The 12,988-nt window shown below is 34.1% G+C and overlaps 1 protein-coding gene across 4 annotated transcripts in view; it reads left to right on the plus strand.

Annotated features, from left to right (window-relative positions):
* The window catches only part of LOC115877296 (putative fatty acyl-CoA reductase CG5065), a 76,633-nt gene that overhangs the window by 56,252 nt on the left and 7,393 nt on the right, over window positions 1-12,988 (plus strand). For all 4 annotated transcript variants that reach the window (XM_030893576.1, XM_030893519.1, XM_030893466.1 and 1 more), the window contains 4 exons: window positions 1,189-1,443; window positions 3,717-4,026; window positions 6,022-6,189; window positions 6,965-7,169. In XM_030893576.1, the coding sequence (XP_030749436.1) occupies window positions 1,189-1,443; window positions 3,717-4,026; window positions 6,022-6,189; window positions 6,965-7,169 (938 nt within the window). The remainder of the gene's footprint in view (window positions 1-1,188; window positions 1,444-3,716; window positions 4,027-6,021; window positions 6,190-6,964; window positions 7,170-12,988) is intronic.

Here is a 12,988-nt window from a genome sequence, read left to right on the forward strand (position 1 = left end):
AAATCATTAAAATACATACATAGAAATCGACAAAATATGAAAAGACAACTTTTAATCGGCATTAAACGGTCTACACAATTTTGCTAACAAGAGAATAAAAGGTGAGTGGCGCACATGTTTTTTTAGAAAAATATTTCAGTGATAACCCATATGCACGTCCCTGGTGAATATTTCAATACTTTTATTGCATTAAAATATGTCGCACTTATAGTAACTTTTAACCTCAAAATTTCATTCGAATCGCTAAAAACACTTGGAAGAAAATTATAATAATCAATAATCAATAAAAATGAAGACTTTAACACCCTGTAGCTACGAAACAAAGCAGAATCGGACCTATGTTGATATAAAAATAAATCTTATTTTTACGCGAGAAATCTCTCCACAAGAGATGCGGCACATGTTTTTTGAAACACCCTGTATATTATTATGTATAGTGTAATTAATTTTTGGTGTATTTAGATAAATTGGTATTTACCGTGGTATATTAGGGTAGCGTATGAGTTTATAGAAAATATATAATAATAGTGGTATGACTTGGACTTAATATAATTTATTAGATTTAAAGACGCCATCGGGATGATAAATGATAGAGGTAAAGTTTTATATAAGGTCAACGTCATGGCTATTTGGCGGTCTATACCCTTTGAAACATTAAGTAATTCTTGCTGCTGGACGTTCATGAATAGTTGTGTATGTTTAATATAATTTCCGTCCTTTAATAATAATTTATAGGCTACTTTGTAACGGATGAAGTATTCGGGCAAACCGCATTTTTTTAGTTTAATTTAGTTCGTTTATATTTTGGGATATTGTACCCGAAATAAGTTTTGTTATCAAACAGCGGTTCTAGAAATGTTTTGATTTACTTATAAAATAACCTGTTTTATAGTATAGTCATATGACTTGTTATTTGAAAAAAAATAATACATTTGAAGAGACCAAAGTACATCCAAGGTACTCAGTTTTGTCAGCGCATATTTGAAGTGAAACGTGTGAAAAAGTGTTCTTACTAACAGCAATTAAATTTTAGTAATTTGCTAAAAATTTTCGATTGATTATTTGTCTCAGCATCAGTACCAATTACTAATCCTAAAATCCTCTAACATAGTATTGCCAATTTCAATCAATTTAGTTGTATATTATGTGTAGAAAAACATTTAATATTTCCTTTAATTCTTATTTCAGTTGTTCGACCTGATACGAAAAGAACGGCCCAATGATTTGTTTAAAGTACAACCGATAGAGGGCGACATAACGCAACCGGAACTGGCAATCAGTCAAAGCGATAGAGAGCTTCTTATCCGGTCCGTCAACGTAGTGTTTCACAGCGCCGCCACTGTCAAGTTTGACGAAAAATTGAAGCTTTCCGTAACGATAAACATGCTCGGTACACAAAGATTGGTCGAATTGTGTAGGAGGATGCCAAATTTAGAAGCATTGGTAAGTACTTATTTCCTGTTTGTTGTATTGTATTGTACTTAGATACTAAAAGTGGGTCCTAGGTGGGACCTTCCACTGTGGTCGCAAGGGCCTATTGTGGCTCAATTCTACACACTTTAAAATTCACCCTTAAGACTCAACCTTTTAATATATGTTGTTATACATGAAGGTGATATGTCACCCTCGTATCGGATAAGTCAGCAATCGGAGGAAGTCCAGAAACTTGTAATATGCTCTTCAGTGCCCCAAGTGAAATAACTTATAAAGTGGTATTATAGATACATGTTAATTGCCAGATAGTTTCGATTTTATGGAAAACCTGACTATCATGATTTTTTAAGCATTGTAGCTTAACTGAGAGAAGATAAAGATGTGCTTTGTCGTATTTCTCTTGTGAGCGATTTCGTGGGAGAAGCGGAGAGATACCACCGGATTAGTAGCAGATGCTACTTCGCTAGAAGAATCGTCGTCAAGCCACCAAACTCTTTGAGAAGATAAAGTGATATCCGTGCTGATGAAGATCCGGACCAGTTTACCCTGCCGAAATGTTTTAAGGCTTTTGATGGGTATATTCATTCCTTCTTCGAATTGGATAGCCGAGTCAAACAGCGTTACGTCACAGTATCGAAGGCTCTACAGAATGTCCAGGAGATTCGTGTGGAAAATAACTGTGACTTTAGTGTTAATTCGTTCTGTATGTTTATATTTTAGCGTTACTATATTGTGCATAAGAAGCTTCAGAGATTTCGAAATGTCTTCATCCAAATCTTTTAAAAAATCAGCCAGCTTGGGTAAGAGTGCAGAGTGCATGTCATGCGTTTATGTCCTCTCATATATTAGTGGCCGCAACTTCAACCCCGTTCTTGTTGGCGATCGTCAGTTATTGTAGATTCTTGGTACCACCTTTTATTCACAATTTTATAACCAATGTTTCTGAATCATATGGCTAAGTAGCATCTGCCACAAGTCCGGAGGCTTCTCGCCGCTTCCGCCCCAGATCATTTACGAGAAAAATACGAGAAAGCACATCTTTGTGATCTCTCAGTTCAGCTCTATAATAATTAATAAATCCTTGAAGTCCAGGCTTGCAACATAATGGACTACCTCACAATTAATCTATAATCTATAATAGCACTTTTTAAGTATTTTTATAGAGAGGTGGAAGGAATGGGAAGATACTTTTTTTGGGTACTGAAGAGCATTATGGCAAATTTCGGAATATTTTCATATTATGTATATGTTAAACCCACAATTTAATGCTCTGTAGTTTGATTTAACGGATTTTTTTTTATCAAAATGGGTAAATATCATCTTCAACTTTCGATTTTAGCTATATTACACAACCGAATCGAATGAATATACAGGGTGGTCCGAACTGTATTCGGGAAAGTTCAGCAGCATATTCTGCAGATCAAAATAAGTAAAAAAGTTCGTATAAATGTATGTCCTAAAATGCTTAGTTTAGGGTGTAGAAGTTTCATTTTTATTTCGTTTTTTTCCAAATAATTTCTCCAGTAACGTCAATATTTGGATGAAAATTGGTATCTGGTAGTTTTTTGACATAAGAAATTTGATTTTGATGTCAATATGACTCCTACTAGTAGGGGGCGCCACCTACATATTTCAGAATCAAATTTCTGATGCCAAAGAACTCCCAGACCCCTATTTTCATCCAAATATTGACTTTACTTCAGAAATTATTTGGAAAATATCGAAATAAAAATGAAACTTCTACACCCTGTATCCCTGAAACTAAGCACTTTAGGACATACACTTATACGAACTTTTTTATTTATTTTTATCTGCTGAATATGCTACCGAAGTTTCCGGAATACAGTTCGGACCACCCTGTATATTCATTCGACAGATAATTTAATTCTATTTAATTCGCGTAATACTGAAATATTCATTAGAACGCAACATTTCGGAACTACAGGCGAAAATCTGAAAAAAGTTCAAGAATTTTACCATCTTTTGGACCCCCTGAGTCGATCAGCGGACGTGCAACTGTTCAAACCTAGGAGACTTTCTTTTTCACGTCAACTGCACCGATCAAATTAACAATTAGCTTTCCAACACTTATTTCCAAGTGACCTCTCTAATTTGATTAGCCCAGTAGTGTTCTAGAACTATTCAGAATCGGTAATCCCGAAGTAAGCTACTATTATCAGATTTATTTACCTTATACCTTGAAGTTGTAAAAAAATAAAGTAATTGAAAATTGATTAATTTTACTAAAATTTTTGAGTGACTAAATGTTTCCTTATTCCCAGATCCACGTTTCCACGGCGTATTGCAACTGCGACCGTTCCGAAGTTAAAGAAATGATCTACCCCCCTCCCATCGGTCCAGACCAAATCGTCTCGCTCGTAGAGGCCCTGGACGAGGACCTGGTCGATTCGCTCACGCCCAAAATCGTAGGCAACCGGCCCAACACCTACACGTTCACCAAGGCGCTGGCCGAGTGCTGGTTGAAGGAAAATAAAGGCGATTTACCACTGGTCATCGTGAGGCCTAGCATAGTGCTGAGCAGTATGGAGGGGCCTTTGAAGGGGTGGGTGGATAACTGGAACGGTCCAACTGGTAAGTAACACTCTGTAGATCATACGAAATAAACTTTAAATCGCGCGATTAAACTTGACCTGCACAGCGTTGCTGACTTTTACATATTTTCTTTTAATTAAAATATTTTAGGAAACAAAAATAAATTATAAATATATAAACAGTTATTATTATAAAATTATATAAGAGTTTCTTGCCTTGAACTGCTAATATAGAAATTAATTCCACGCTGTGTTCGACATAATGTGGATCAACCTGCTCTCACTACCGGTTTCGGGGCCCTACCCCATTATCAGGTGAGCTTGGGTCGTTTCCACAAAATGTCGAGCACAGCGCAGAATATATAAACACGACTTGTCGTAAAGTAGCGGTAAGATATTAAGTCCCGCGTGGCGAGATAGCGGCCTGCGTGCAATGGTAGTACTTTCGTACCACCGAGGCACAACTATCGATAGTAAATAAAGGCTTTTTTCGGCTAGCTCAAATTATATAATGGAAAATAAATTTCTTGCAGTTTTTAGGTTAATAAAATTATATAAGAGTTTCTTGCCTTGAACTGTCGATAGTTGTGCCTCGGTGGTACGAAAGTACTACCATTGCACGCAGGCCGCTATCTCGCGGCGCGGGACTTAATATCTTACCGCTACTTTACGACAAGTCGTGTTTATATACTCTGCGCTGTGCTCGACATTTTGTGGAAACGACCCAAGCTCACCTGATGATGGGGTAGGGCCCCGAAACCGGTAGTGAGAGCAGGTTGATCCACATATGTCGAACACAGCGTGGAATTAATTTCTATATTAGCAGTTCAAGGCAAGAAACTCTTATATAATTTTATTATATACCTAAAAACTGCAAGAAATTTATTTTCCATTATATAACAGTTATTATTTAGATCAACAAAACTCACCTCCTTAACAGCGCTTAAAGGGCATAAAGGGCCATTACTACCGTTTTCCCATTCAAAATATTTTAATAAGGTTGCTATGAGTTTTTTGCAACGGCTATTAAGCCATCTTTATACACTTCGCACTAAAAGAGGTTCTAAAAACAACAATGTTAACAGCTTAAAGTATCACAACCAAAATTTATTTTGGTTGTGATACTTTTGGTTGTGATACTTTTCAACCATTTAAACCAAAAACTCGTAATACAAAACTAAAGTGTCAAAACGAATGACAATGTCAAGAAATAAATAAATGTGGTAACTTGGCATTTTTGACAGCAGAGCTACCACCTGAATTCCCAGCAGGAAATTTAAATTTCAGTTAGTCAGTCCGGCGGCGGCGCCGGCGCGTCGCCGAATATGTCCATGGTTGGCAACAATGAATTTAAGAAACGCGCCCTCGATTACGTAACTAAAAGTTTAATTGGTATCCTTTATATGTAAAAAGCACGTTAATATTCATTAATTTGCACATAATTTGTATTGCATTATTGATTGTTTAATTGTCGTTAACGGTATTTAAATCATCAAATTATCATATTTGTCGCAAACTCGACGGTGACATTTTTTTACAATTGAAATTTAAATTCTGGAGCAATAATTGGTATTTATCTTTTATTTTATTGGTATTATTTAATATACCAATTGCTCCAGAATATTATGGAAGGAAAAATCGAAGGAGGCCGTAGTCGGGACAGAAGACGAACATCCTGGCTGAAGAACCTCAGAGGATGGTATGGAATGACGTCGAATGGATTATTTAGGGCAGCCGCAATTAAAATCAAAATAGCCATCATGATTGCCAACCTCCGTTAGGAGACGGTATTTAAAGAAGAGGAAGAATTTAAATTCAAGCTTGATTATAATAAATTTCACTGTTGTAATAAAACTATTAGCGAAAAGTATACTCGCAAGTACATAGGAGAGAGCAACTTTGTTTTTTCAAATAAATTTGATTTCTTTAGATTTACTGTATGTAAAACTTGAATTTTGATATAACAAACAGTTATATTTACTCTATCGTGGAAAAAAACATTTTTGATTTTATATGGATTTGTTATTGCTTCTAGGTATTATCGCCGCTGTAGGAAAAGGTATATTTAGGACGATGCTATGTGAAAAAGAGAAAAAAGCTGACTTGGTACCAGTAGATATCGTCATCAACTTAATGATCGTGTCCGCTTGGAGGATAGCCAGTGTTAAAACGAAAGACATTCCTATATACAACTGTGTTACAGGTAATGTATGTGTTACGGTTAATGTCCGCAGTCCGGTTAATGTCGACACTAACAGGTTAGTGTTTGGGTTTGGTTTTGTTTTGTGTTATTTTCGAGATTAACCGTGTAATGTTGATATTAACCGAATATCGGACCTTAACCGTAACATATGCATAATAAAGTAAGTTAAGCAAACGAGAGATTATAGAGAAAACATTTTTATATAGTTTTATTCAAAAAATGTATTATTTTGTTGAAATTACTATTATTTGCATTGGAAATGCAACATCTATGGACAGTTCTTTAATTTTCACTGTAGTTTAGCAACATGTTTTCCTACATCTGGTATGGTATTTGTTATTACTAAGACTAAGAACATTCTAGGTTTTTAAGACTAGATAAATGGTAACTTAGTACAGTACGTCGATCCATTTTGTAGCTACGGAGCATCCGAAAGGGAGGGGGGGGCAGAATTCTCTGTTAGGGAGCAATTCATGGGCGTGCTATATAATATTTTAAATATAACTTACATATACAAAAATTTAAAAAATACCAAATCAGTTTTTTTTAACGTTTTCCCCCGTAAATGAGACACAATCTTTATAAAAACTAAATAATTAAGAAGTAAAACAATAAAAAATAAATAAAACACGCAACTATTTTATCGATAACGACTGCATCGTTCTCCAAGCTCGGTCTACTACCATTTTAATCAATCTTTGTCTAATGTGACTTAGTATAACTACGTAAATGTAATACAATCAATAACCAATATTTATTATTTGATTTCTACCAGGTCAGAGGAAACCGATCACCTGGGAAACGTTTGTTCAACTCTGTTTCTCGAACCTACGAACGCATCCATTGTCGCAGGTAAATTGGTACCCCGATGGCACGGTGACGTCGTCCAGAGCCTACAACACCATCAATCAGTATTTATTGCATTTCGCGCCAGCTTACGTCATGGATTTTGTGACATGGTTGACGGGAGGCAGGCCCATGTAAGTTACAAAAAATAGATATAGGTATTAAAGATTAGCGACACCGTTATTTTTAAATCACTGTTAACTTATACCGTGATTTTTGTGATACCGGCGATTTAAAACAGTGACGTGATCGCGACTTCCATACTGTTCTATGGCTATAGCTAATGCAGAGTGTCGTGACAGCGGATACTGTGATTTTCATAAGTGATTTAAAGCCTTGATGTGATTACGATTTTGAGTTATCAGGTATATTTTTTTAGAAAATATACAACTGAAGTTACAGTGTATTAAATTGTGAATCTAAAGTATGCTAAATTTTATACTTGATGAAGAGGAGAAGAAAATGAAAATGAAAATATTGCGAAACATGAGATTAGATTATTACTAACAACTAATTCACCACAATACACCAAAACACTTTTCTTTGGCACTGGACGTTCGTTTCGCTAACCATGTTAGCACCATTAGCAGATGATTAAAAACTAAACTAACATCTACAAATCGAGCATTTTTAAGTGGAGAAAGATAGGTTAAAATATATTTCAATACCGTTTGATAGAGTTATCCTGTGGTTTAAAAAGATTTTTTAAGAATATCAATTATTAGTAGTGGGAACTATCGAATGAATACTATCGATACATTCGATAGTTGCAATTCATTCGAATAATTCGATAGCTAGTAAAAAAACATTTGTTGAAAACTATTCGAATAAAAATTATCTAATAGATGCGTCATCTGCCTTGAAATATTGTATTCTAGTAATTCGGCAGCAAAAACCATTCATTTATAAAATTCATTCATTTATAAAATTCATTCATTTATAAAATTCATTCATTTATAAAATTCATTCATTTATGAAATTCATTTATTCGTCAGGATCCATTATAATAAAATATTAACTGGATTTTAGTTGTCGCCCGGCGACGTAGGTTTCTTTCCGAGAAACCCGACAGGCGGTCGGTGGCAATCTTAGTGGCAATGCTATGAAAGAAGCCGGCATCTTTGATTTTTTGCGGAGTCATATAAAGATAAGGACACATTATTTTTTTATTGAGGTGCTAGTATTTACACAGAAAATACATTATGAAGGGCGCTGTTGCCATATATTGGTATTAGTTGATATTAGTGATGGGCAAAACTGTTATTTTTAGATAACAGTTGAAACTGTTATAGTTATTTATAAAAAACAGCTTAAAATAACAGCTTAAAAATAACAGTTTTCTTTATTTTACTGCTAAATATCTGAAAGAGTATGCGACGGTCATCGCCAGGCGTATTAACGCAGTTGCAAGTTGCAACAATGACGTGCTCAGTGGTAGTATTTCCAGGGTGTCAAAACATTTCTAAATATCGATTGTTATCTAAAATACCTCTCTAAAAACGGTGGTTATTTACAAATAAGCGCTGTTTACAAATTGCGATATAAAAAAAACCAAAATTTGGCCACTCGTCTATAGTATATACCTACGCCCTGCCCCTCGATCCGCGTAGATCCTGAATTGCGTAGCAGTGTATAGGGTGCATCTCACTCGACGGGCGAGAAGCTCTTAGTTATGATTTTACCATTTGCGGTCAAAAAATAGCAATATAAGAAAATGTGTAGTATATTCTTCATAAGTAAACCAACTACACACTAGAGTTCGAATTAATTTTACACTTAAACTAGCGTGTACCCGCGACTTCGTTCGCGTCGAATTAATAATTTCTAATGGTGATGATAAAGCAAAACAAAATTTCCATTAACATACAAACTGGATAAAATTTTCTCACATTTGCCAAAAATAAGCTTTCTAACGTCGAGCAGTTTAAGCAGAATCGTGGTTAATCAATTACTCAACTTTTTGGAACACCCTGTATGATTTTTTAAAAAATTTCAAAATATGTAAAAAAAAACAAAATAAATTATGCGTGTCCAGGCGTTTTCCCGAAAGACTAACCGTTTTTTAAATAACAAATATTGTAATATTTGAGGGGCGTTTTAACCCTGTTGGAATTTGAGATTCGAGAAACCCCTCCTTATCGAACCTCAACCCCACAGTCAATCCGTTTGTAAAAAATCAGCTTTAAACGTCCAGCAGTTTAAGCAGAATAGTGATTACTCAATGGTCATATTTTATGAAACACCCTGTATATATTTTTAAAAAATCTTAAAATATGTAAAACAACATATTAAAATATACGTGTTTTAAGAGTTTTTCCGAGAAACTCACCGGTTTTTAAATAAAAAATATTCTAATATTTCAGAGTAGTTTCACCCCCTTAGAATTCGAGTTTCGAAAAATCCCTTCTTATCGAACCTCTACACACTAAAGTCAATCTGTTTTCCAAAAATCAGCTTTTTACGTCAAGGGCTTTAAGCAGGATCGTGATTAATCAATGACCAGATTTTTCAAAACACCCTGTATACATTTTTAAAAATCTTAAAATATTATTCTGAAAGTTTTCAGAATAAATATATACCTAAATATTGAAACTTAATAAGTAAGTACTGAACATACAGCGCCATAATATCTCGACCTCCGTCCGTTATGCTCGTAACAGGTTGAAACAGAATGTATCTAAAACAACTGATGCGTTATTCCCCAACCTGTTTCGAACCTCCATCGACAATCGACCGATGCAGCAGCGTTCCTTTCCCACACCTATTATCTCGTCCGCCGCCCTGTTATACTTGTAACAGGTTGAAAAACAACATATCTAAAATGACTGCTTCTCCAACCCGTTGCGAGCCTCCATCGACAATCGACCGATGCAGCAGCGTTCCTTTCCCACTCCTGTTATCTCCACCGCCAGGCGTTATGCCCTCAACTGTTTCAAAAAACCTGCTTCTTTTATATCCTATTATTTTTAAGCTGTTGTAAATACGACCATTGACGGTATCGACCGAAGCAGCTACGTTCGCCGTAGCGCTTTCCCCACTCCGTTGTCCGTTGTCTCGCCGCCTGTATCGATGGTTGACGAAATAACATGTTTTCCATCCATACTAGTTGTTTTTTGGAATTGCTTCGAGCAGCATAGAATTTCGTGGTGATGCAGAGCGCCGACTTCGTTTTTCCTTTCACGAGCGGCCTACGTGTCGTTATTTTATATCTGTTATTTTTTAAAAGTAGTAACGGTTGCGTTATGTTATTTATAAATAATTGTTATAAAATAACAGATAGTTAAATAACAACCCATCACTAGTTGATATTAGCAAAGAATATTATTGTTTGGCTTTAGTTAGTTAGGGATAGTATGTCTATATATTTTGCATTTTTTTTTATTAATATTCTTTTGTTACACTGCAATAATACTTGTTATTTTGGATGTAGGAAAATAATTTTTAATGTTTTTAAGTAAAGACTGGTTTAATAAAAATAATAATAACAGAAATAATTTGTTATACCTATTAACAACAAAATTTAAAATAATTTAAAATAACCATTTTTTTTACGTAGTAGCAAAATATAAACAACAAATTAGATGTCAAAATGATTTATATTAGATCCTATTTAAAAATAATATAGTCTTTAAATTGTTTGTGGCAACGTTGGTTTATTAAATAATAATAATTACAGAACTAATTTGTTATATTAACAACAAACTTTAAAATCATGAAATATAAACATTTATTAATTTTCTAAGCATGCAGTGTAATGGAAGGAAAATATAAATAAACAATTAGAAATCAAAATTATTTATATTAGGTACTTTATATTACTATTTAAAAATAATATTTACTTTTACTGGCATTTACTTTAAAAATAAATGAAATATTTCTTTGCAAAAAACTACATGTAAGAGAATTAGCATAAACAAAATACAAACATCGTTAACTTTTTTTAAATTGGCACGTGTAAAACTTTCAATTTAATTTTCACACCCCATAGTTTGAGTTCGATAACCACATTTACTTAACCACATTACTTAAATATATATGATTATTAAGTTCAACTAATTCATATTATTAAAACATCTAAAATACAAATATGTATTTTTAAAATTAATTCTAAGTTCATCTCATCTCTCTTAAAAATTGCTACTTCTCAAAATTTCCCATTAAAAAATAGACCATATATACCATATAAAATAAAATAATTGAAAGATCGGGAAAATCACACAAATTATCGGAAAAATTTTGACACCTGCACACGCACACAATCGTCAATTAAAAAAAACTACTATTTTAGTATTTTAAATATTTTAATAAACGCAAAAATAGCACAGTATTTATAAGGTGCAGTTATAAAAATTTGGAAGAACTAATAATGCACTGACGCACACAAAAGTCAAACGAATACTAAATTTCATTTATCAAAAGCATTCGATAGTCGTAGCTCAACGATAACCATTTAGTTGCACGGCGAGGTTGTCACATATGCTTTAGTATACAAATGAATGAATGATTTTATTCGAATAAAACCATTCGAAAGTTGAAATCATTCATTCAGTAACCATTCGATAGTCTAATTCATTCGATAGTTCCCATCGCTATCAATTATAAACTTGTGGATAATGCTAATAATTAGGTAATCCTAAAGATAAAACACCTCCACTGGAAAGGTCGGGTATTTGAGATTTTGAGATTTTTGAGATTGCAATCAGAAATATATTGGGCAAACTAGAAGATCAATATTAAGTAGATTTAAAGAAAAATATGGCTCAGATAAGATATGGTAGACCGGATAAATCTTGCGTTACTTAACATATTGTTGATAAAGATCATTCGATATATACTGATTATTTAAAATTAATTAAACAAGTCTCATATTACAGGCAATTAGGTGCATATGAGAGCGTCAAAATTAATAAATGTAAAGATAGTATGAACGGAGATAATGGTCCAAATCCTTCCAGTTATCTGTTTCTATTCCTCTAGTTTCGGTAATTAATTGTTAAGCTCGGTTGGTTTTGCCATGCCTAGTCCAGTGCCAACTGTGCGCCTATATAAACGCTCAATTTGTATACTCTGTTTTTTTTCTCGGGTAAGATTTCGACAGACGATGACAGAAGAAAAGCAGATGACGTCCCATACCAATCTATTTATTTTACTAAAAAAAGTTTCTAATAATTTTTAAGTTAACTATGGATGGGTTTAAATATAAATCCGTCATGCGGCGTCTCTTGTTGTTTTTAACCAGTTTTATTGGTTTATTTCAAAAATGACAGATCGTATTTCAATTTTATTGGTTTGACGGAACGATGAACGACAAACGGACGCCGATGCGTATGAACTCGCCTTTAGATTTTTGACGCTTGTCAGGGTGCAGCCACACTATCCTAAAAACGGCGTATCGACGTAACGGCGTAACGACCTTGAATCGATTTCCAGTAATTCTATTGGCTGAAATTTTTGACAGATGAATTTGACAGATAAAATTTCTGACAGATGAATGTTTCAGCCAATAGAATTACTGGAAATATATTCACGGTCATTACGCCGTTACGCCGATACGCCGTTTTTAGGATAGTGTGGCTGCACCCTCAAAGTCTTGCCAAATTAGAGATTATAATTTTGTGTCAACTTTTGTCAGTTTTGTCAAATACCCTGCGTTTTGGAAGATGATGCATTTTGATTCGTGTTATTACGTGTGTTTTGTATCTTTTGAAGTCAAGTGGACGAAAAATCGAGTGAAAATTAACTGTAGACCCAGAGCACAGTTTATGGTTAATACTCGCTGCCCAGGCAAAAAGTCTTATACACCAATAAAGTTACTATCATTAAAGTTCGTATACCATCTCGTCGTAGATAAGTGCATCTAGAATATAGTAGAAGAACTACTAAACACATACTAAAAACTGGAGTATACGATACGTAAATAATGGATTTTAGTACTGCACAAGAAAAATAATGC

This window comes from Sitophilus oryzae, unplaced genomic scaffold (assembly GCF_002938485.1).
Source record: "Sitophilus oryzae breed Bouriz unplaced genomic scaffold, Soryzae_2.0 scaffold_1000_pilon_pilon, whole genome shotgun sequence".
NCBI classification, from domain to species: Eukaryota; Metazoa; Arthropoda; class Insecta; order Coleoptera; family Curculionidae; genus Sitophilus; species Sitophilus oryzae.